The 26,411-nt window shown below is 33.3% G+C and overlaps 1 protein-coding gene across 1 annotated transcript in view; it reads right to left on the reverse strand.

The window, feature by feature from the left end:
- LOC149412486 (homeobox protein caupolican-like) overlaps positions 1-25,987 on the reverse strand; it is a 158,582-nt gene extending 132,595 nt beyond the window's left edge. Inside the window, exon 1 of the mRNA XM_089646045.1 lies at positions 25,597-25,987. Coding sequence (XP_089502171.1) covers positions 25,597-25,686 — 90 coding nt within the window. The 5' untranslated portion in view covers positions 25,687-25,987. The remainder of the gene's footprint in view (positions 1-25,596) is intronic.
- Positions 25,988-26,411: the final 424 nt, after the last annotated feature.

A 26,411-nucleotide genomic window follows, 5' to 3' on the forward strand; every position in this document is an offset into this window, starting at 1 on the left:
GAACCATAAAGGAATGTTGTGGTATAGAACTACATTATTGTAACATACCAAAAGAATTTGATTCGTCACATTACTATTACGATCACATATTTAACACGTATACAAACTTATCTCCGCAGGTGCTCACAAGAGTCAAAAACGGACAAACGACCTACTTTGATTGCACAAAAGAGTTTGCTAGTGCATGATATTATGTTCATTACCATTCAAGCCTCGGAGGTCATTACTAGACACAAACATCATATTCCATTAGAGGCCTTGAAGGACATCTGACCGGGCGACCATACATCATCATTTTTTTTTAATCTTTTATTACAATGCGTAGATGAGTGATTTTTTCGTCTTTGAAAAGATAAATATGATTTTTCTCAGTTAGTTAGTAATTAGTGCATAAAATCAAAAAAATCATTCGTAAATTCCATTAAATTTCATGTCGTTAGTAAAAATATTTTAACACGTGAATGGTTTTTACAAATCAAACAATAATCATTAATATATGAAAAATACCTTCCAAGACTACAGGTAGAAAATAAAATTTGATTAAGAGACTCACATTTTCGAGAAGAAATTGAAAAACTTCAAACACCTTTTTATTTGGTAAAATCGTTAATAAAGACTGCCTCGCTTTTATTAAATTCATTTAATTTATGTGCACGGCTAAAATGGTCTAATAATAGTTTTCATTACAAACGATAGTTAGACCAAATATAATAGGACCCTCCACATGGCCCTGAGAGAAAATATTTCCCTATGAAGTTAATATAAAAAATAAAAATTTATAAAAAAACAAAAAAGAAAATCAACCTGTAAAAAATATTTTCTTTGATTTGACTGAGGATTGAATCTTTCTACGCAGGAACGAAAGTCGACAACTTTAGGTAGATCGGGTAGTTCAGATCGAATTTCGTATATTAACTGCTGTAATATCATCCGATTTCGCATAATGTCCGCATGTGTGTGCGTGATTGACACCATAAGCATACATAATTATCATCGACAACGAGTCTATCTGCTGAGTATCAACTCGATCGGATGTCGGGAAATAGGTTAATTTCCATTTTCAAGATTTGCATTCATTCAACTGCTTTTTAATAACACCTTAATTCACAAATTTATCTCAGAATGAAACAAGCTGAATGGTTTTCCCTCCTAACGAAGTAACCAACCCATTTTCAAAGGTACTCCACACAGCATGTCCAAATATGATTTAAGGCGTTAGGTAATATATTTGAACTAAAAAAAATAATAATAAAATAAACAAACAACAAAAAACGTAAATTAAGACAAGACTTTTTCCGAACAAAATATCTTAGTTCCATAGTATATTACATTATTTTAATTCGATTACCCTTTCATTTAAAAACACGTCAGTTGCCTATTTTCTCCATGGGCACCTACGGCAGTCTAAAGTATTTAGGTAACCTCAATTTGCCCAGCAGCCCGTGAGTCGTGGGCCTTTTATAGGTCAGTTAACCAGAGGGGAAGAAGAGGGGCAATCAAAGAGAAAACGTGCGTGAGAAAGTTTCGGGATGAAAGGCAATTTGCCTAGCGCGTGACTGGCGAAATGACCCTCACTAAACTTCATGGGCCTACTCCTACAGTGCAGCCACCATAAACCTACTATGAGCAGAGGCACATATACCTAAATATCCAGATTATTACATATTATAATATATTATCTACACGTGTTCAAATGTACTGAAAAATATTATATTACTGGCACACGTGTAAATGGTGAAAACAACGGGATGTTATAATTGTTAGTTTATATAGATGGTTTGGGCATGCAGAGCGAATGAACGAAAAAAGGAGTTTAAGGTGAATATATGACGCAAATGTGCATGATTGAAGATGTAGGGGTCTAACGAGGAAGACATGATGTCAGACATTTACTTTTAAAAAATCTGTCGAAAGAAACATAGATTTCAAATATGGAATTATTAATTAAAGAAAAAACCTAATTTATCACTTGTCTTAATTCACACAATCAGTTCCAATTTTGAAAACTTCAAAGCAAATTTTATTATTTAATTTTTTGAATATTTTTTTAATGTGATCATTATTATTTTATATTATTTTTTTAATGTGATCATTGGCCCTGATGATGGAGACTGTAATGCTGTCTGGAACGTGCTACAAACGTGCTGCCCTAGACTAGGCAACGAATTTTTACAGGGTATTTTTACTATCATTTAGAGAATTTCTTACGGAAGGTTTATGTATATAATACATTCATATTATATTTATAGAAAGTAAATAAAAGTACATGTTTTGTAATCAAGTCTTAAATAAAATATTTTCGGGCGCTTACATTGCTAAACCTAGGGATACATCAAAATAATGTACTACGGAATTCTATATCTTTAAAAGACCTACAAAAACCTACCCGATGGTATATATCTATCTCCAAAGAATAACAAAAATAAAAAATTCTAGCCGGTTACAAGTCAGCTAGAATTTTGTGTTTATGCATTTGTTTTTATGAACGTTCATTAAAGTCAATGTTGTAGACGCATTAGGCTATGAATAATATTATATTTGAGTAGTTATCATTAATGTAATACCTACGTGAAGCATTTTCCATAGATGTCCTGTTTATGTATCAAATAAATAAATAAATCACTTTCAGACCTTTCTTTTGTCCAAATCGTTGGCTAAAGAATGAAAAAATGCAACACGGCATAGTAACTCAAAAAATTATCACGATAATACCTAAAGCCAGATAATCGTAAATATCTCAAATAAAATTAGACTTTTTATTTATTTACTTATTTATTTATAATAAGTTTTTACAGACGATCTCACTTACGTGAGAACAATCCAGTTATAAAAACTCAGTTTACATACAAATACACATACAAAGACACATTAATTTTCATATACCTAAATAAAGATTAAAATATAAAACAAATAAAAATTGAAAATAATTATGAAATACAAATATTACAGAAAAGTAAGAGATGCAAGTAATACATAATATAATCAGATCAACATATTATTTAACAGTAGCAGAATTTTTCTTCTGAATCCCTACAAATTATCGACAAAAATATCTACTTCAGCACACTCAATCTTATTATACAGTCTACACATTTGGGTCAGAGGGCTAAAGTAGGCGATATTATTTTTGATAATATTCAGGTGAAAAATGCTATGGTGTTTTTAACAATGGGAATTGGAGACATTTATTTCAATATTGCTAAGACATAATGAGGTATCAAGATGGCCGTGGATAATTTTATGCAAACATATTAGGTCAGTCAATTGCCTTCTTATTTTAAGTGTTTTAATCTTAAAGTAATCACGACGTGAGTCGTATGATCTAAGATGGTCATGTAGACAACATTTGAAAGATAATAGTCTAAGCATTTTTTTTTAACCGATTCTACATATAATGTTTTCATACTTGCAATAATACAATATATGATGAATACCTTACATAAATTAAATACCTCTGTTTTTTTTTATTTTTTATTTACATGCATTTGTTAACATGTAATTTTTGGGTTATGTAATATAATGTATATTTGTTGGGTTAGCTGGAAGAAATAGGATGTAACCCATAAGCTATATCCTTTGTACTCTTTTTGTGCAATAAATATTTTTTTGAATTTTAATTTTTGAATTTGAATTTGAATGTCGATTCCAAATAGTGCTTCCATATAAATAATTTTTTTTTTTTCCTTTTTCTTTAAATAGCAGTGTACATTAAATAAATGTACCATTAAAAAAAATTTAAATCCCATCTTACAATTATATAAGAAAATATAACCAATACACATAAATACATGTACCATTTAATCATAACCACGTAAACACCTCAGCACAGGTTCTCCCAGTGAGGTGTTCACGAAACATATAACATTACCCATCACAGTGTCACCTACTCAAACCTACCTCACACCCAGCATAAAAATATAAATAAAAAACACCATATTAACAACAGTTCTAAATTTATGCATTATATACAAATGTAAATATTTGATAGACACTGTAATGTATGTATAGAAATAAATTAAAAAATATATATATTCAAGTTTATTTAACTTTACTAGGCTTGTTATGTTGTCATCAGAAATAAAATGCTTTATCTCCAATTATACATATTTTTTTCGTAAAATTTCTGCAATTATTCTTTGATGTATTATGTGAAAGAGGATTAGTAATAGAAAATTTAACATATCTATTTTTTTTAAATAGTGATCAAAAAGGTTTACAAAGAGACAGTGGTTCATGAATATGGTTGGAATAGGTTTTTAAGGGGATCCACAAAATTCACCACGTTAACATTAAACATGTCAATATGACATTAGTATTGATTTCCCATAGTGAGATACCGATGTAAATCGGAGAATTAGCAATAAAGCTGAGTAGTATTGTGTCGTGGTGTTTTTGTGAGAGTATGTAAGTTTATAAGTTGTACGAGTTAGGAAAAATAGAAAGTAATTAAAAAATAATAAGAATGGAAAACTAGTCGCTTATATTGTTCACTTGTTAAATTAGCGTTATGATCGAGATTTCTGTTAAATGAAAATAAGTTTCAAAAAATTCTAAAATATTTACGCGGGGAAATCTTTGCTTTATCAACCCACTATAACACACGAGTAGGTGTGTATATAGATTTTGGGGCAATTAGTCATCCACATTACACATCTGTAGTGGGAGTGTGGTGAGGTTCCCGTTTCATCGTTAAATTAGCGTAGTGCTCGTGTTTTCTGCTAATATAAGCGGCTAATGTAATGGTGATTTAATAATCTCTTGATTCCGTGGTACAAACATATATCTACTGAATTAAACAGTTACGACATTCAAAGGTGAAGCAATTTGCATCGACATGCTAAAGGCCGCACGGAGCTCGCCACGTTTACTCTCTCACCCCATCGCATGCAGAATTGGTGCTGGGGGAGAAGGAGGGGTGGTGTCACACCCCCCCCCCCCCCCCCCACAACCCCTCTCACTGCCAGCCACCACGTTAGCAAACAAATAAATCTAGTATTGTGCAGCAAAAACATGGTGATCTAGCCAGGATCCAAGTCATTTGCAAACAATCTAGATAGCACGTGTAGGAATAGTCAATTATTATAATACGTTCAAACAAATTTGGTCATTAATTTCATCAAACTGTAATAGAACTGACTATGTTTGTAAATTCGACTGTAAATACAGCTATTTTAGATCTATAAAAAATCAACAAGTAAAAACAAAGTTTTTTGTTTTTGTTTTTGGTTTCACTGTGGATGGAACATTCCTACACAGGAACTAAAGTCGACAACTTCACCAACCTCGCCAAATGCCGATCGGATAGGACCGATATTTATTTCATACATTAACTGCTGTAATGTGATCCGATTTTAAAGAAATGTGTATATGCTCACGTGTATGCACATTGTTCATGATTGACACCAACAGTTGATAGAATACATTGTCATCGACAGATTGGTAACTTTAAGCTTGACCGGGAAGTCGGGAAGTGGGTTAATTTCAACTTCCAAAATTTGCATTAATTCTTTACAGAAAACGAAAGTGAAATCCACAGAGAAGTATTTAAAAAATTGCATTAGCTTAGTAAAAATCAATGCGCCTTTGGGGAGATATTATAGGTATTATGTAGATACTTGAAAAATGTAGATTTCTTCAATCAATTGTCACGAATTGCACGTGTGGGTATTTATTTACATTGTGTCAGAGCACTCACATTACAAGTACTTAAAAAAAACTTATTTTTGAAAAATTAGTACCTACTACTAAATCGTAAAAAAAAATCACCTTAAGAAATATATATTGTCTTAATTCCTTTGCTACTGTACTCTACACATTCATAACATACACGCATTGTTTACACCTATCTATGAGAGTACGAAATAATTGTCGGGCACACTAGTAATTTCTTTAGAGTAATCGGAATTTAAATAAAGGTTTCAATGTAATGGAAAGAGTTACTTCGTAGTCACTTAAAAATATTAATACAAGTGACTAACTTTTATAACAAATATTTAAGAAGAAAGAATATGAATACTAATATTAAGTAAACAGTTCCTACACTCTTTTCGTTTCAAATACGAAATTTAAGCGATTTTACTTAACTTTATTTCTGTAATATTTATATTTTTTGTAATACCTGCATCAACCGTAAAGCGCCCCTGAGGTGATATCTCACAAAAGCGGCGCTATACAAATTGCCCAATAAATAAATATATTACTGTATCAATTATTCGGTTCCTATCTCTAAAACAGCGATATGTATTATTTTCGGGATGTATTTTATATTTACAACATTATATTTATGGCTTTTTAATAGCGATGAACGTTCATAAAATGATAATTCTCAAATTTACCTCATTTCGAAGCGTCAAAATTATCATAGCCAACCGCTTGTACTTACTTGCATAATGGGTAGTAAAAGAATTAGTCTTATCTATTGGGAATCTCCCCTAGGCGTTTTCTCCATGACTTGTTTTGCATACTTCAAGCGGATTAAACCCTATTTCTTCGGGATACGTTAAGACTTACTTTTTATTTTGTTTAACTTTTTTTACAGATTTGTTTTTTTGTTCTTATCGAAATAACGGAATTTTAAATTAATTAAAATTATGTTACTACTCGCTATATGTTCACAGTATGGAGGTATACACAGTTTATAAGTACAGCAGCACCTTTCAAATTCTTTTAAATTAATTAATAAAATGTGACACTTTCTTCAAATTTAATAATCTTTATTTATTACATACTTATAAACAGGTTTTAAAAAAATCGTTCATGTTTGATTTGTATTGACTGATGATTCAATACTCGGCGAATTTAATAAACAATTCATTAGTGCGACATTTTGCAGAACGGTCGCCAAAGGCGTTTGAACAATTATTTAACCCCGTAAAACCTTTACCAAAACTTCTACTCATTTATCTTATTCTAGCCAATTACAGGATTTGTATCATATTTATATACTGACTGATGTTTTCCTTGTGTCATTTTTTTTATATTTGTTTAGTAAAAAAATATATATATACATAGCTATCATTTCAAATAATGTTACATGTAATGCATAGTAATCTTTTCATATAAAGTTAGATAGGTATATAATGCAAATTAATCATTTCACACAATATTATATATATAATATGTTACAATAATGCAAAGCAATCATTACATATGATGTTATATATATAATGCATACTAATCATTTCACACAATCTTATATATATATAATATGTCACAGCAATCATTACAAAGAATGTTATATATAATGCGTAGTAATCGTTTCATATAATTTTATATTTATAATGCATAGTAATCATTTCACATAATGTTATACATAAGATGAATTACCAAATAAAGCTAGGATTGTGTGTATTGGGTATGTGTTATTATGTTCGTTATTTCTTTATGTATATGTATTCAGTTTATATTTTAAAGGTGTTATTAAATACACCCCTTGAATTTCGTTTTTATTTCCGTGAATGAATGAATGCAATTCTCGAATGTGGAAATTAACCTACTTCCCGACATCCGATCGAGTTGATACTCAGCAGATAGACTTATTGCCAATGACAATGCATTCTATCACTTTTGGTAGCAATCACTCATAGTTTTTAAGAAGTTGGATAATATCACAGCAGTTAAAATTGTAAATAAATGTCGGTTCTATCCAATCGGGATTTGGCAACTTGTTGGTTCGGTATTCTCCACTCCCTGGGGTGGACGGTTGAATCCTCAGTCAAACCCAAATAAAATAGCTATTAATAAAAATAAATTTATTATCGTAAAAAAATTTTTTTTTTTAATTTTGATAATTTACTAATTCAGAAAAGAATTACTCCAACTTGCTTGGCCTTTATTTGAACAAAGTCACTTAAAATAATTTACTCTTAAGTATTGTAATTTCTTTGCTCTCTATAATTATCCGGTTGATGTTATTTTTTTAATCAAGTCTAAATAAACTTACCTAAAACCATATTTTTTTATTACAATTGAGTAATTAATTGGTTATGAATACAAAACTTTGCATTTAAAATTTGATTACTCAATAAATGTATACATTTGGAACAATAAAACTGTGTAAAGAATGAATTTTTTTATTTACTGCTTGTTTTTTAAATGATTGTTGTTAGCGTTTACAAATAAATTTATTAAAAAAACGTATTATTCAACGCTACTGTAAAAAAACGTGTAATTTTATGTAAAAAACTAAGAATATAGAAACAATCAATTAGTAATTAATTTGAAACCACTTTTATTCTTACTGTAAAAAGTATCATGTAAGAAAATGTGAATGTATGGAGATAATGTACACCTTCATTGATGTATTCTAGAATAAGAATCTTATAATCAGGGAAATGTGTAATTGGTCGGGAGTGTGCGTAATTCATATTCTCGATATGTGGAGTGGTGTTCTTATTAACATAGTAATTAACACTCGCTTCTAATGAGAAGCTGATGAGGCTTTGGGAAGAATAGCAAACAACTGCTTGAGCCTATTAGCGTGGTAAATTACCTACGCCTTGCATTTTGTGTCTCGGAATCGCAGCGAACAATAAAAACAATATTTTCACACTCGACCCATCGTACACCGTTCAGCTAGGCTGGTGGCTGTTGCTGGTATAGTATAGTAACTGCTAGTATAGGCTGTATTCGAGCATCGCATGTGAGCCTCTCATATTATAAGAAGTGCACGCGATTCTTCATAAAGTCAGTAGCTGCATTTAACATTCAGTGTGCGTAAGATCGGAATATCACGCATGTTTCCCCGACGTTATCAAATATGCTCGTCGATTTCAAGATAAAAACGCGTTTGGCGCTCTTCAAATTTCTGCGCAATTTTAATTCCGCGCGTACTTTTTGCAATGTGGGTTACTCGAAAAGCGATAGTTTAAGCTGATAATGGTTAACGATCAACTTCTGTGCGGATACTTGTAATTAGACGCATGTTCGGAATGATAACAGTAAAATTTAAGATGGCATTTTTTAAAAGTAATTTGAGCAATTAAATTCGTAGGGAACGCATTTAAAGAAGGGAAAGGTTAATTATACATTTTGCTTAATTTTTAAACGACCACAAAAAAACTAAAAACGTTGAACTGGGAGCTTACATTATTTAATAATATTGATAGGTGATCTTTCGATAAGCGGACATCAAGGCAATTTCAGTATTTAGTTAGCATTTAATACTTGATCAGTTATATTATTCTTAAAAGAGGTGGCAATTAAGACGACACAATACCCTAAAATAAAGTCGGAATCTTAACGACGTAAGTAAAGAAAGCCTAAACAAAAATATGCGACTCACGACTTTTGCGTAATGGACAGACTTATGGTCGATTTTGCCCTAGCAAATACAAATGAAGATTAAATCTTTACAGTATAAGTAAAAAATTTCAGCGCGCGGCCCGGCGTGTTGATGGACATACGGTCGAATTTCCCATAGCAGGAAAAGAAAATTTATTTTTCTGTTGGGTTTATTTGAATTAAATCGCTTTACTACAATGTCCGATGTTTCTAATTGAATCCCTCTGGAAGTTAAAAACTAATAATCTAAGTTTAAAAAATCTACAAGTTTTATAAATTTTACACACCGTTTTACGTAAAATATTGGAATGCTAAGGTAGGTCCCGTTAGTATCAGTCTGAAAAAAAAGATGTCAAACAAATCCCCATTTATAAGAGTCTTGTGTCTTGTCTTGTTAAGTATGAATATGAGTGGTAACTGGTAAACCGCATTTAAACCTCACACGTACCAAGTGATAAACCTCATAACTAACTTACTTCATTTGTGGTCATAATATTTTTTACGCAGAAGATCTGATAACCATTCATTCACACAAACAATCGTTTAAAACTTATTAGCAACCCATTTAATGAAGCGTTCAGTGGCAACAACAACAAAAAACCTACAACTAATATAATAAAGGTAGAGAAATGGTCGTTGAATGTTGATGATAATAGAGCAAGGAGTTGACGCAATTAAGTAGTTAACATAAATATACGAGAGCGACATAATACTATCGCGAACACTTAAGTAACACATGTAGAGCAGAAGACTCTTAATGCACGCACGAATATATTCCGGATACTGGCATCCCCTATCTTGATTGTAAATTAATATCATCAGGAATAGGGGTAGCTAACAAGCAACACCGAATATTGTGCTTTTATAACTCACTGCCAAACATCAGGTCGAGGAATTAGGCATTCATTACGACTCAGCTATGCCAAGCGGCCCCAATGTAGACCGGATTTTAATGGTAGGTTCGTATTAAACACCTTACTAATAGTTGGTTGCGTGGAAAAAACATGTGGGTCCGAGCGGCAGTTAGGGTTGTCCGCCGTCATTATCGTCAGATATATCAAACATTTCTTACATCGACCGGTCTATATCACAATCAGTATTCACGAAGTGTCCCGGAGCTTTATGTGGGAACCGCTAAATAACAATGTTATTAAATTTCACTTTTAGCGCTCATTAAGGACACCGGAGTCACCGAGGGGTCATCACACATTGTCGTTGTGTATTTTCAACAAACTTACACTTAAACTTTTTACTTAATAGGTTCCTTTGCACTCAAACATCGTGTTATGACGTTATTGGCTGGAGCCATTGACTAACAGAAGGCTGCTGGTCTGAAAATAACTGCCAGCTACCACCAACTATAAAATCAGAGGGGATCGTATGACAAAAGCTGAAGGCGAGAAGGCTCACGAAGAAGAAGAGAAAATATCAGTCCATTCATGAAATGCCAAAATATTAGTATTTTTACGAACACGTGTTCCGCCGTCGTAAAAACAGATACGCGTTTTACTGATATTTTGCTAGGAAATCTATCAATTCATTCGTTAAAGGCCTGCAATGCCATTTTCAACATGAATACCAATAAAAAGATTATTTTATATCAGTTTTCTCCACATATAATATCATTAATTCAGAGGTCGACACAAATGACGGGTGAGACAAAGACACTTTCAGATTCCATTATGGGTCCTATTCTGTTTCATATTTTGTTTAGATTTATTAGTATCATCTTTTTCTTCTATGATTAAAAATTAAAACATTTATTTTCACGCTCTATTGAAAAGCAACCACTTAGCTCTCGAGATAAGCTAAATATGACATGATTAAATTGTTGTGATGCAGCCAAAAGCATATTGACTGCATGTTATTTAATTGTTAATAAGTAGGGATGTCCCTAAACGGTGTGTGTAGTGGAAACGAATCCGCCTCTAAATCACAGGGCCCGGCCGCACGTGCAATGTATGCCCCAATATCCACCAATATGCCCGAAATACCATAATTTACCACTAGCCCGGGATCGGTAACGCCCTGGGCTCAGACATGACTCATTAGAACATCGGATGGATGCTCCTTCCGAAGTGGTGAGAATAACGTGGAAGACTCGGACTCATAAGACTGACTTAAAGGTTGGATGTTTAGGGTAAATGAGCCGGTAATGGGCCGGGTCAGGGCGCCTTGAGACACACCTGCAGTGTCTTGTATCCTGCATATTGCTTGCAGCAGGGTGTGCAAAATTGATAATATTTTAATTTAATATCAAATATTTCTTCCAATTATGTAATGTGTAACATGTAATTTTGTGTTGTACATATATATTTGCATTTTTTTATTTGATATTCCCATATATTGTCTCCCAATTCGGCTGGTCCCCGCGGGAGTTATAGACCACAACCCTCTAACAACAAGAAGAAACAAAATACTCAATATTGCAACTTTAACAGGTCCCAGTGGAAATTGTTAGAAAAGGCCTATGCCAAGAGGCAAACTGAGCTTAGGGATATATTATAACAAAAAAAACATTTCTAATATTAGTATACCTAACAGAAGTTCAGAATAAAGGGCTTATTATTATTGTTTGATATTCCGGAAACAATCAGTACAAAAGTAATTTACAGATATTAAATATTTCAAGTACCTACGATGTGTTTCCTTGTGATGTCTTGTATATGGTGTATATATTCAGTAGTTACAAGGTGACGTGTGTAGTACTTAGGTGTGTGTATGTGTGTGTATGTGTATGTATGTGTGTGTGTGTTTGTGTGTGTTTGTGTTTTAAAGAAAAGAAAACAAATTTCTGTACTTTTTACAAAGGGCCCAACATTGAAAAACCTCCTGAATGTATATTTAAAGATAGTATCATTGTTTAAAATTTTGTTATTTATTATAACATTTTATTTGGTGCAGCCCTATCAGAACTGACATATTATTTAGCTGGGCAGTTATCTTTATTATAAGGTTGTGTAGCAATAATAAAGAGGAAGGATGTATTATTGATTGATTGATACGTAAAATGATTGTTAGTGGCAGAATGTGTGTGGATCCTTTCAAACTCATAATTAAATGTTAAAATTGATTACTCTTGTTAATTTGTTTGGTCTAAAATGTTTTATGGATCTTCTAATACACAATTATTAGGAGATAATGATTTTTATGAAATGGAACAATAGGAAAGGATGTATGTTCTCAAAAAGTTGAAACTCTCACTAGTTATTGAATTACATAAATTACTAGCTGGCGTTTACCGTTAACCCGGCGTTTCACGGGAATATGAATGGTTTGGGCTTAAGTTTTGAGGTTGTGATTCGAGTATACCTGAATACTGGGTCTATTTTTAAGATGGAATAATGTTATTCTAAAAAATTTAAAAAAAACTTTTAAAATTTTAGTTTTGCTTGATCTTGCCATGTCTTCCTCGGGCGTCCCCGAGTTTGTATACAGTTTACTACTGTATACAATTGTTACTATAAAAAAAACTACATTATATCAACTTTTATTAGACTCCGTAAGTCATTCCACTGCAGATAATGCGTCAAGTCTCCCTTAAGCGTCCTCGACTTCTACTATTCACAATTGTCTCTAAACACTCCTGACACCAATAAGAACAAACTTTTAACAAACATTTTCAGCGTTATCGGTCCAGTAGTTGTTTCAGTCTATAGGGGACAAACAAATAAACATTCATTTATATATAATTTGCAAGCATTTTCAGATATCCAACAAGCAAAGTTTCTCAAATAAAAAAGACAAATATAATTTGAGGTAAGTATAAAAATAACACAAATGAACAAAAAAATCACTTAGCACTTCCTTTACTACATCGACCAATCAATGTTTCCATATAATATAGATTACATGTTGTGTAATTTTATATGTTCGCTCTTCGTGAAGTGTTTTAGTCATCGGAGTTATCTTATATTTATACAAATTGAAAATGCAATTTTCAATCGTTCGTATTTGGACTTCTAAATTATGAACTATATCTGTCCAGTGCATGTCTAATATTATGTATATATTGATACATATTCAAAATACACAATCAATAACATAAGTTCTATTTTTTTAAATTCGTGCCGCGTGTGCAGCTAGGATTGGTCAATGCACTCCCGAATCCGCTAGTCCCGATACAACGGTATTCTGAACTCGAATACCGACATGTGAGGAGTTATTGCATTACCATGAATCAATCAAACCACCATTACCGCACCTCCCCTCCGGCATCTCAGGCCAATTAATTGTGTATTTCAACAAACCCTTTCATTAGCACCTTCTTTTATCATGGAGGATTACGTAAATGTTGATGGAGCGATAAGTGATGCCACTGGCGGAAGAGTGGTATAACCCCAAATTTGCACGATGAAGATAAATGCGATTGTCCAGTATTAAGTTGATGTTTTTTTTCTGCTACGATAACCAATACTTTTTTCTAATGAGTTTGAGTTTTTTTTTAGTCATACTTTTAATTTTCCAATTTGAGAGTAGTAAAGTGTTTTTTTATTACTAGAATACTATTGAAAAAGTAGTGCTTTTGGTGCTAACTTTTTTAGATAGTGGAAATTTGAGCTGGTAATTTGTCTAATAACTCATGGGCAAAGTGGCGTAGAACCAATAGACAGTGTTAATGAGAGTTATTGTAGTTTATCTTACAACTATAAAACCTTACACAGCTCAGTTTTAGTCCTTTTGTGAATAGCAAAATTCTTTCGTTTTTTGTGCTGTTCGAGGTGAAAAGTTCCCAAAAATAGCTACCATTTGGTTATTGTAGAAATAAGGAAAGTGAGTAGTTCATCCTGATGACACACCTAGGTTATCCAACACACTTAGCACCCTACTAAGATAACACACCCTTTAAAAGTACTTCATCGCTGTTTCCCACCTACAAGTGAAATAATGTTTGGCTAAGGGGACCCGTCTTTTTGTTATGTTTAACCCAAAATCACTCGGTATATTTTACCGCTCCAGCTATCACCTTTTACCACACAGTTTATCGTTTTAGACAAGTAACAATACAATACTTGTGATATTGTAGGAACTGAAGGAACATGATTGATACGATGTATACTGTCATCGCGCAGGTGGAACCAAAAGGGTTCATCATTCTTGGTCAGTGGGAAAATTATAATTATTAGTAACAACGCGCGAGTGCAAAATTAACTGCTTAAATAATGTTCTACAAACCCAACGTCAGTAGGCGCATTTGTTATTGATGCAATCATGCAACATGATAAAAAATATTTACATATTGAAATTTATTTACCGAGCCATATATGTCTATAGGTAGATACGTCTACTAGCTGTTTTATTACGTATGAAGTCATTAAGGTCTAAAAACAGAGTTTAAAAGTGCATTATGCGATATTATTGATTACAAAAGGCGATCAGATACTGTTTGTTTTACTGGGAAACATGAACAAAATCTATTTGCATAAATGTGTAATTTTGGTTTTTACCTGGCTATAGGTACAGTTTGTGAAATAGAGAAAAATGAGTACGGATTTTTATCAAGATAATGTTAAAAATGTAACTGCATGACCATTTCCTAATAAAATAAAAGTAATTCTGAATATACCTGAACACAAGTTCACGCAGATGGCGTTGTCCGAATAAATATAATTGACGAGACTTCCTCACAACATATTCACGCTTTAGTGATGGTTTGTTATGAAATTTGTCAAATCATTTGTTATATGCCTCCAGTCCCATTTTTAATAGAAAAACTAACCGTAAATTAACAATATTTCATATCAGTAAGTTTTCTCCGTGGAGGCGTAAGCGTTTTTCTATCAAACAATCATAGTGGGTTTACTCGAGTGGTTATTTGTTACCATTCGTTAGTTATATGTTAACAACTACATTATTTTTGCGAAGCTCCCGGAGACATTTCACAAATTAAACCCATTACAATCATTATTACTAAATTATGGTTAAATATTTTTAAAAGAAAAAAATTACTCAAATTATTATGAAGACAACCAGTTTTAAATCGATAATTATTCCACCGGTTCCATTTATTTAATGATTTCTTGTCCCTAAAGTGCACATTCACGAATGAGACGTAATGCGAATGCAATGCTGATTGCATGCAATGGCTGGAGTATTCAAGATGCGTACGACGCACTCGGTGCGGCAATTACTTTTTATGGAGTCGGAAATTTGTCTTCTGGGTTGTAGGGCGAAGTTAGGTGGTGCTAGGTTGCAATGAGATAGTGAAGGTGGCCAAAATAAGTACCTAGTCAGAGGTAGCAAAGTGAAAAAGCATAAATTTCTTCATGAATTGTAGTTGAGGAGGCAAACATCATATATTAAGTAGGTAGCAAAATACATTGGAAGGTGGAAATTTAGTAGCAAACATTGCATAGAACAACAAACAAAACACATATTATTTATGTTGCTGAAAGATGGTGGTTGACGTACAAAATAAAGGGATCAAATGAACGGTACTAATTAAAACAACACATAAATCATAAGCACAAGCGCTTTCTTATAGTTCACTGGGAAATACAGGGGTAGAATTGAAAACTATTTAAGAAGTGACTTCATTTTTATTAATCAATCGATGTTCTTCTTTCTTCTTCTTCCTAGCACTATCCCAACTCATTGCCTAGGTAGGCTGTTGGGGTCGGCTCTTCTCGTTCTCAGGTTATAGCTTCTTCGGTTCTGAGTGTCGCTTTCATCTAGGCCGTTTCTTTGTAGGATTTTGGAGCATTGGGTCATCCAGGAGTTCTTTGGTCTACCTCTGGATGACTGTCTTTGAAGCTCTATAGACATTGCCTGCTTCACTTAATCAATCGATGTTGAAGTTTACAAAATTATATTTAAAAGTCATGTGACTATAAATGTGGATCAAGTAGTCAGTTGAAGGAGGTACTACAATTAGGTAGGGACTGCAACGGCACTAGTCGCAGGTGGCATCACACATAGGGGCAAGACGTGTGAGTTATAGGACAGAATAGGTACCTGGTGCAAGCGCTGCTATTTAAAAGGGTGTTACTAACAGTAAGAAAGAAAAAACACGTGCTTACTCTGCTTCCTTTTGCTGTAAAAATTGTAATAATTAAACCATCACGAGCAACAAATAAATGGTAACGAATGAATGGAACTATTATTCTCATGGTGACGTTTAAGAATCGCGTGTGTATAGGTACAATGTGTTCAATCCGCTGAAAATGAAGATAGCTTGCAGTGTTTTTATATTAATTTGTAGGAGTCAGACTACGGTCGTGCCTCCTTACTTTGTTGGAAAATTATGCTGACATGATCATTCAGTAAACAGAATAATCCTAAAACACTTAAAATCGATTGAATTGCATATTATTTTAAAGAGTTTTGTCCTTTGTTGAACTGCAATATTGCATCGTAGAATCAAGTACAAGCTCCAACGCATTCTGTTGAACTCGCTGCACCGTCAGCATACTTGGGAGACACATCCAACCAGGTGATGGACAGCTCTGTCCGTCGGTAATCCAGTGAATTCTATTGATCAGCATATTTAGTAGACGCTGACTTTTGAGTTTCATATAACGCATCACAAAGTGCGCGTGCACATACTCGTTTATTGACCCCCTCAAATTAATCAATTAAATTTGTTTTGTATTACACTTTTTGTGTACAAACATTTTGATTTTGGAACATGTGACATTTAAATGTAGGATTTGTAATCCGATAACATTAAGGTAGTTTTTAGGTTAAACAGTTGTATTGTTTGTATGCGAAAATAAATATTCTTCTATGGAAAAATATTATCGCATTGAATTTCACAAAAGTAAAATAAAAGTAAAGTTCATATTTTTTACTTCTAACATCATGTAGAATCACCTCCCGAAGCGCACTTTTTACCCCCGGACCCCCTGTTTTATTATTGAATAATGCATTGAGAATATTATAAATGTTATTTTCATGCAATAACTTTATAGATTTCATTTTTATAATACTACAGTTACCTGTAATATCTATAAAATTTAATTATCTTAAAAAATCATTTTTTCATGCATGCTATGATTGCGGTTTTATTGCAAACATATTTTAAAACTTAAAAAATTTAAGGTTTCAATGACAGAATGTACCAAGCGCCCCATTTGGCGCACGAGTTAAAATAAATACTCATAATTGGACAATTAAATAAAGCGTCGTATTAAAAAATAACGAATAATTAAAATATGAATATTTATTAGCAATAATTGAAACTATAATTATATCAAAAGATATCAGATTTGGATTCGATTTATAATACATGCATAGTCAATTATATTTATTATATTCTACCCATTGTTTTGTGTGATACAATCTTTACTACCCCACTTCTAAAACACGCTAAAAATAATATGAAAATAAAATATGTTGCATTTTATTTTTAACAGTCAATTAAATGTATCTAAATTTCATATTTCCATTACATTTCGTATTTCCGTAAATTGGTTTGTTCTCCGGGTCCGGTCAATCCTGTCTAGATGGTAGCGTGTTTGATAGTACCTTTTTATTCCATACAGAGCTGTCTTACCGGAATAATCTGCATTACGCGAAGCCCACACGGAAAATAATGAAAATTGCTTTTTTATTAAAAATGTTTTCAAATTATTGGCTATCCGGTTAAAAACGGTATTGTTTAAAAACACGCCGTTTCCTGATAAACTTTTAGTAAATTCCCAATACAAAGGAACGTGTTCATGCACCTGCATTTGCCTTTATAATATACAATGATGAAAGGCGGAAATATTAGGATTTTTATGAACACATGTTACGACCTCACGATTTTATTAGTATTTTACTAAAAGTTTACCTATTAGGAAACCTATCCAGTCATTCGTTAAGGGACTGCAATTCCGTTTTTAACCAGATTACGAATGATTTTAAGAGTTTCTTAATAAATTAGCAATATTCAATTTTAGTAACTTTTCTCCGTGTACTGTTCACAGAACTACTACTATAAAAAATCCTGTTTTAAGTAAAAAAAATTTGAAAACGGTTATAAATTGTTGCTTTTAAGAAATTTATTAATAAAATAAACACGATTGAATATTAATATTTTGAAAACAATTAAAACGCATATCTATGTATCAAGGTACTTGCCCATAAAATAGTTATCTATCCGTAAAGCATACAGAAACGTTTGATATGCCTGTAAACATGATGTTTTATTGTTATGCATTTTGTAGAGCATAACTTGCTTAAGCCCGCGCCGGTGCCTCCGAGAAACTTCTTAAATTATTCGTCAAGACTTAGTGGCTGTTCTGTTGTTCTGTTGTTTTGGTTGTGGTCGCGCAATGTTGCGTAAAGCGCTAAATGATTTTAACTGGTTCAACACCACACATCAAAAGTGCAACAATAACTATTAGTAGTTAAGGACTTAAGTTATTAAAGGTCCTGTGCCAATTTCCATATAAACTGGCTGGTTTTATGCCTTTGTTAACATTTTGTAATGCGCATCGACACTGGCATTAACTTTTTTATTATAAGATATGTATTACACAATTTTATACATTTCTTCCATTATATACGTATATAAATAAGGTTTATTTTGAGTATTTTTTTAATTAGTTTATTTTCACCATATGTTGATCTTAACTAATGGTTTTGAAACTTCTCGGTCCTTTTTGATTAAATAGTTGTACTTAAAAAGTTATTTATTTAATTTAAATTAAATCACAAAGTGAATTTTCTATTGTTCAAGAAGAAATTATATACAAGGATTTCACTGGTGGCGTCGTTTTTTAAACAAATCTACAATTGAGATTTTTATTTTAAGATTGATGATTTTTTTTAACACTTGATCTTTAAAACAAGAGAATGGAGACAGCTTAAATGAATTTTCTAATTTTACCTAACAGAATTTCTATACTTTTCGATGAAATTTTGCATACTTGAAGTTCAAAATAAGAGGAAAATTACTGTCTACACCTGATTTCGAAAAACTCTAATAAAAAGCCCTGGCAACGACGGGGACTTAAAAAAAAGTTTTGCTAGATTGCTCACCTAATGATTTTGTATCCCAGCTGTTTTAAGTATTATTTTATATAAAATTATATACACATTTAAAAAAGGTGGATTTCTACCAAATAAATACCAAAACAGTAAAGACTTTGAGTTTATACATTATTAACTTATTTTACATTATGCCGAACTTTGCAAAACGTTTGGATTAATACTACTTATAAAAATATTGATTTTAGCAGATTTTTTAAGAAAAAAATAACTTTTCAAAGCTAGAATTTTCTCACAGAACTTATTTTGAAAGCTTAATAGAGGTATGTAGTCGCCGTTCAAAAGATTCTGATATTATTAGGTAATGTCTAACCATAAGTAATAGATTATTACGAGGACACCATGCAGCAGTGAGTGTCTTAAGTTGAATAAGCTGTCGACAAAATTTAAGACAAAAAGTATTGGCATTCCAACAATTAAATATTCGAATTCTGTTTTGACTCAGCGTATAAGTTCATGTGGCAAAACATTATTTTTAAATTTTTAATTAAATATTTTTTGTTTTTTTTTTTTATATATTATATTATTATAATTTGTTTCATTATTGAAATACCGTCATCATGTGTCATTCTTTATAAAACCAAGACCTATAAAAGCCGTGTATATATTGTTAGTTGATCTGTGAACAGCAGACCTCGCCCAATGCTGTTTTTTTTCAGATTTTACTCATCTAAATAAGTCTGGCGGAGTAAAAATGTACCATCCAACACGGCTACCATCTTGACAGGATTGACCGGACATGATGGAAGATACTGACGAAAATCAAAAACTTTAAAAATTTAAAAGAGAACTTCGCTCGCTCAGTCAATTGGATTATTTTATTAATTAACGTACGTCAAAATAAAGGTGTTATAAAAATAAAAGTCTGAGGACGTAATCAAACGTAGTCAATAAATTATGTATTTGAAGCGAAATAAAGATTATTAAAGCAAATTTGTTACTTAAAATACTAATAATAATAACATAGCATTTGTAAAGCACTGTTTAGTGTCATTTCACTTCAAATTTAGGATAAGGATTCTGTCGTAAGACGGTTGGCATAATTATTATTGTTCATTCAAAGCAGCCTTTTTAGATATTGTTTCCGATAAAAAAAACATACCTTGCGGCTTTTGCTGTTTTGAAGTTCCTGCATGGTATTTGCATAATAAACTTACACAGTCACAAGTCGTGATGTAAGTTATAAGTTTCCTGCTAAATTGGAAACCACATTAATTGTCAAGTCTGACCATCAGACAGATGAACCATTAGTGAGAGATTTATCTCGCAGTAATTTGGCTTATTGGCACTCCTAGGTTTCTTTATTATGTCATGCCATTCCGGAACAACTAAATCGAGGATACAAAAATGGGTGTGTCTGACATCTGGGCTTACATGGTGTAAAAAGGACAACGGTCACAATAATATCTCACCCGCTTTTAGGGTTGCAAGTTGCAAGGAACGTGTTTTTTCTAGTTTTTTTTTGTGTTGATTTATTACCTAGGACGTGTAATGGGGGAGGTTTGATGTCCAGAGATCCATGGTTGAGCAAGAATGACGGTGGTGGTGGCGCCATGAGACGTTCCGATAACATCTTCTATTGTCCGATGTCCATGCGGGCAGCGGGCAGCGGGCAGCGGGCATCGAGCATCGAGCACCGACCATTGGGCAAATAGTGCCATGCGTCTCTCATTGTCAACGAGCTCGAGTCTGTTTGTACATTGTATTGTACGCCGTGTTATCTTTTATACGCGATAAGCCTACTTGAAGTTTAATGGAAGTTGATTATACCAGTGTTTAGCAGCGGAGATGCGAACCAGGAATTCTACCTCTCAATAATAATTTTAATATGGATTCATCGAGGAAGCCATAAATTCCGCCACTAATCAAGCTACATTCAATGTTGAGATTTAACATATTCATGTCATTAAAAGATAGCATAAAACTTTTTAATTATATGTTTATATTAATTAATGCTTTACTCTACTAAGATTACACAGAGTCCCTTCGCAGTATCGAACAGGCATGATACAATTCCGGACAAATAGTTTTGAATATAGATAGTATCGACTTGTCGCGTGTTTGCATTTAATATGTATGTAAAGGTTGGTAGGGGGGTAATCAATACATACTAGGTGTACCTACATATTATATCTAGGTACACAAACATATTACATATGAGTAGATGGCAATGTACACAGAGTGTACAAACGTGTACATAAAGCGCTGTATTACATGATTAATGTATACCTAAAACGAAACATTCTTTGTTTGTATCGAAATTTTAGGAATGCCATTTAAATATGACATTTAGCATACTACAATCAAAATTCTTCGACTTTCATATAAAAATTTTATGTTTGCAAACACATAAACTACATTGTAAAACAAGCGGGTTCTGATATATCATTTATTAGAACTATTGTCGTATTTTAATTATTCATAAGTCTTCTAGTAGTTGTTAATTACGTTATCTGCTCTAATTCTACATACAAAATTGTTCCACCTTCAGGTACATCATCAAGGATGGTTGTCGCGTTCCGGTGATTTTTTTGCCAATACTACCTTTTTGGGTTCAGTGACCGCATCCTGAGTGATCCTTGTAAAACTGAAATGATTTTTCGATAACTGAAAGATAAAAAAACACTTTCAGTTATTGAAACAAAGCTAATCGTATCACGGAAGCCAAGTTTGATTCAATTCATCGAGGTTCTAATCTGATCTACTGGCATGTCATAAAGGTTGCGAGGTGTACCTTAGGCTGGCCGCATACATACGTTTTCCGTATTCGATTTACGAATTCGTTTTCCGTATTCGGAATTCCGTGAGACTAGCGCAAACGTTCGTTTTTCTTCATTCGTAATGTATAAACGTCAGAACCAGTGTTGCCAACAAGGGCGATATATCGCCATTTAGGCTACTCAGAGCGAGAATCGGCGCCGAAAAAATCTAAAAGGCGACTGGTCGCCAATTAAGCTACTTCAAAAACATCAATTTTAAACATGTCCCGAAATTCTCTAGCCACCCCCCTCCCCCATGAAATTTATTTTTCTGGGGACAAATTTTATATTTTCTTGAAATTCTCTAGCCAAGGGTCCCCATGAATTTTTTTTATTTTCTGGGGACAAATTTTATTTTTTTGAAATTCTCTAGCCACCCCCCCCCCCCACGAAATTTTTTTATTTTCACGTAAAAACATCAATTTTAAACATGTCCCACCTAACAGCAAATTCGGCTACTTTACGCTACCTTATGTATGAGAAACGGCGATATTAGGTCAAGATCCGTTGGCAACACTGAATTACGAATGGAAATTTCCGTACGTTTGCGTCGGCACAAACAAACTGTATGCAATAGCTGCGTTCCACATGACGTCATTAGGTTTTTTCCATTCGTTTTCTCCGAACGCGCCGGTTCGCATTCGGAACGTGCGTAAGGAATTTGTTCCGTTCGGAATTAAAACGAACGTGTGCGGCAGTTAATGTATTTTCTACTGATTCCGTGCATTCGGATGTCCGAATACGGAAAATGAATTCGGAAATCGAATACGAAAAACGTATGTATGCGGCCAGCCTTATAATCCTAGTAGTAAGACGATCTCAAATTAGAGCAATCTTAACAGCTGTTTTCATCGATTGTGTCACGAGGAACACCAAATAAATAAAACAAATCTTCCAACAGCAACTCCGGCGAGTTCTCTTTTTGGTTTTCCTCCATAATTTTTAATGATGGCACAATTTTAGTTTTACTCCTTACGCCAATCTCTGATTATCAAATAATGAGTTGTTATTATTCTAAATCATGTTGAATGTCTGGTCTGGAAAAACCGACGGGAAGGTGATTGATTGGTGATTCCCAGTAGGCGCTGTATAAGTTTTTTGCTGTATCAGTTCTAACGTATGGGTCATAGATACATCGATAATTAGTAAAGTACATATTATGAAATTATTCAAGATGATAAGATAGAGAAGCTGTTGACCTCACTTTCGACTGCAAAGGATATTTTTTTGGGCAAACAATTATTTGGAAAGTGATTTGTAAGTTTCTCTCAATACAAATCGAAAATATTTTTAAATCAGCAATATCAGTATCACAAAACAATTATTTAGGTTCCTATATAAACGAAATCAAACACACGAGACACCAGAAATGAGAAACGATGCCCCATGGAAGCTATACAAATGTTTGACAAATAATAAATTAATATTAAGTAGGGTAAGATATAAAGTAGGTTTGTATTTGTTTCCAATTTTTTCCAACACGACACGAAATGTCAAAATGACAGTAACTCATATTGCACAAAGAAAACTCAAAAATTTTCTGCGCAAACGCACCGAAGTGAAAGATGTTAATCGCCGCTTGTCGTGGATTACATTTACCAAGAATTTATTGACAATTGAAAAAGATTTATGTTATTCGTTGTTCAATTCTCGTTGTTTATTTTGTGTTGTCTTATTGATATTTCCTTTTTCCCCGTTGAGTTGTCTTGTAGGCAGTGGGCGGGACCGGGCAGAGGAGGGATCTCATGGTTTGTTTAGGTTACAATGATTTACGGCGGCGAGCGGAGGAACGATCCCCTACACGTATTTCCAATCAAATTCTTTGCAATTCCTAATTGGGAAAAGCGGTTATGATCGATTACTAGAAACTGCATATAATTCAAAATTGACTAACAACACGTATAGGAGTCAGCCTATGTACCAAAATCCGCAGTTTGCTGAAGAATTATGCTGACGTTAGTAGACGCCTGGCTAAAGCGTCAGCCTTTCCGAAACATGGCGAAATTACAACACGTCAATTACTCAGAGTATGTTTATTGACAGAATAATATCAACTCTCTACTTAAAACTAATTTAGTATCATGTGCTAAATTTACGCCTTATTATACAAAAAAATCGCTTATCCCAATAACACCGCTGGCGAGTTGGACAATACGTTGAACTTCAATATTGTGTCGTAGAATTTAGTCCCAATACAAACATTTTGCAGTGGATGCGTTTTATTTATATTATAAATTTTAAAAGATTACGATTTTGGTGATTTTCTCAACTACCATACTAGGCTCATGCCCGTATTATGGTAGTCGTACATGATTTATGTAAGAATAACAAAATAATATTTGTAGAACAAATCATAAAACATAAGGGAAAATGACATATTATAGTAATTCAAAAAAAAAAGAAATAATAATATTTTATTAAGAATTGAAATAAAAATAAAGATTAAACTGATTGATAAAAAGATATTTTAAAGAAAATAGAAATAAAAAATATTAAAAGTAAGATTAAAATACACTATTTTTATATATCATTATTTTTTTCTTCTTTAGCACAAGTACTTATCTAGAAGCGTTCTTGGAAAATTGTTGTCAGCGTTGTTGGCAATATTTCTAAGCCTGATGATAGACAGCGTCAGTTGGTCAATTATCGGACTTTGGCTTCTTGAGTTCGATGAATTCGGTATAAATTTAGCAATAGATCACGTGCACCGTAAGTGACTTCGCGTGTAGGTAATTTACAGCATGATTTTATTTTTATTAATTTCACCACTATTTCAAACGTACAACATTATAATTCATATTTAATGTATTAATATTTACGACATAAGCAACATTTTCGGCTTACTGTAATGGAAGAAGGAAATTTAAAAAAAATCCTTTTCAATAATAAGATCAGAACATTATAAAATTCTTAGTTAGAAGAAGTAATCTTATTGAGATTACTTTAGTTGAGATGTTATGGGTTCGATATCTGCTGCAGTGCAAAAAAAAGATAATGTATCTGGGATGACAGTTTAAGTTACTAATCATTATTTATGATGAGCCTTACCGAAACAAAAAAAACACCTTTACTGCTGATGTAAGACATAACATGAACACTCACAGAGACCTTATTCACGAAGTTGGATACCGTCCACAATTAATTTTAAAAACAATTTCGCAAAAAAGTGACGTTCACTATATGGGAATCTATTGGTTATTTACGTTCCTATTGGTTTCTAATTCGATTCCCCGTTAAAGCAAATTCTCCCCGTCCAAATGATTAGGAATGCCCGAGCTATATTTGAAGTTATGTCCTACGTATGTTACGAAAGAATATCGTTGAAATTAAAAATGACGTTTTATTAAATCAATTCAGTTAATAAATCAGACAATAAATTAAATTTAGCACGAATAATACATATTGAATTTGAGTTCGCAAATACAGTCATGTAAAATTATTTAGAGTACATTAACAAATTGGTGTTTTGTAAGTATATAAATCATAGTTATTGTGTAACTTAGTCGATTAATATTATTATTAGTTTACGTACACATAATGAAAAATTTATTCAAAATAATTAAAAATGAAAGTGTCTGACCTCATGCGGATTGAAGAAATCTTCGTGTCCATCTCCTGAACACCCTATATCCTGCAGGAGCGGAGTCACGTGACGCTCCCACTCGTCCATGGTGAAGCAACTCTAGCAAGTTGTTTTCAACCAACCAGTCATATGAGCAACACTGATTCCTAAATGCAACTTTTCTTATGATATAATTCGATCCAGTCAAAATAGTTACGATTAGTTCAGAATTAGTATCTACAACACAAGTTTACTTCTAAAGTTAGTTGAGAAAAGTTAAAACGCGCGGGAAAGTTCACGCGCGCTCTTCGAATTCGGAACTGTCAAAAAAATCCCGCGGGCGGGAAAGTGCCACCGCGCCCGGCGCGCCGCCTGGCGGTGCCCGGTGTTTTTTTTTTCGATTTTTTAAAAAGTGGAAATATGATTGTTTTCCCCAGTGTCCGAAGTTTGTCGTCCGAAAGTACCGAGAGAGAGAGCGCGTTACCGGCACCGCTCAGTACAGCCGGCGGTGTGACGTTAGAGTCGGGCGATGGAGCGCGCGGATTGGCTGCGGGGAAGGCCCGCGCGGAGGCGGCGGGGAGGGGATCTATCTGTCTCTATAGTCTCTCTCTACGTGGCCCGCCCGGCCGCGGCCGCCTCTGTTCCTCTGCTACGGCGCCGGGCTCCAAGCTCTGGCCTCTGGGCTCTGGCCTCTGGGCTCTGGCCTCTGAGCTCTAACCAACCAAGCTGAGGAAAAACTAAAGCGGAGGTTCTTACGAATCCTTCAGTTAGTACAAATACTACACCAACTAATTAAGAGTGAAAACTCTCTCCAACTCTTTTTCAGGGAAAAT

This window comes from Hesperophylax consimilis, chromosome 23 (genome assembly GCF_061612785.1).
Source record: "Hesperophylax consimilis isolate HC1 chromosome 23, BYU_Hcon_1.0, whole genome shotgun sequence".
Taxonomy (NCBI): domain Eukaryota; kingdom Metazoa; phylum Arthropoda; class Insecta; order Trichoptera; family Limnephilidae; genus Hesperophylax; species Hesperophylax consimilis.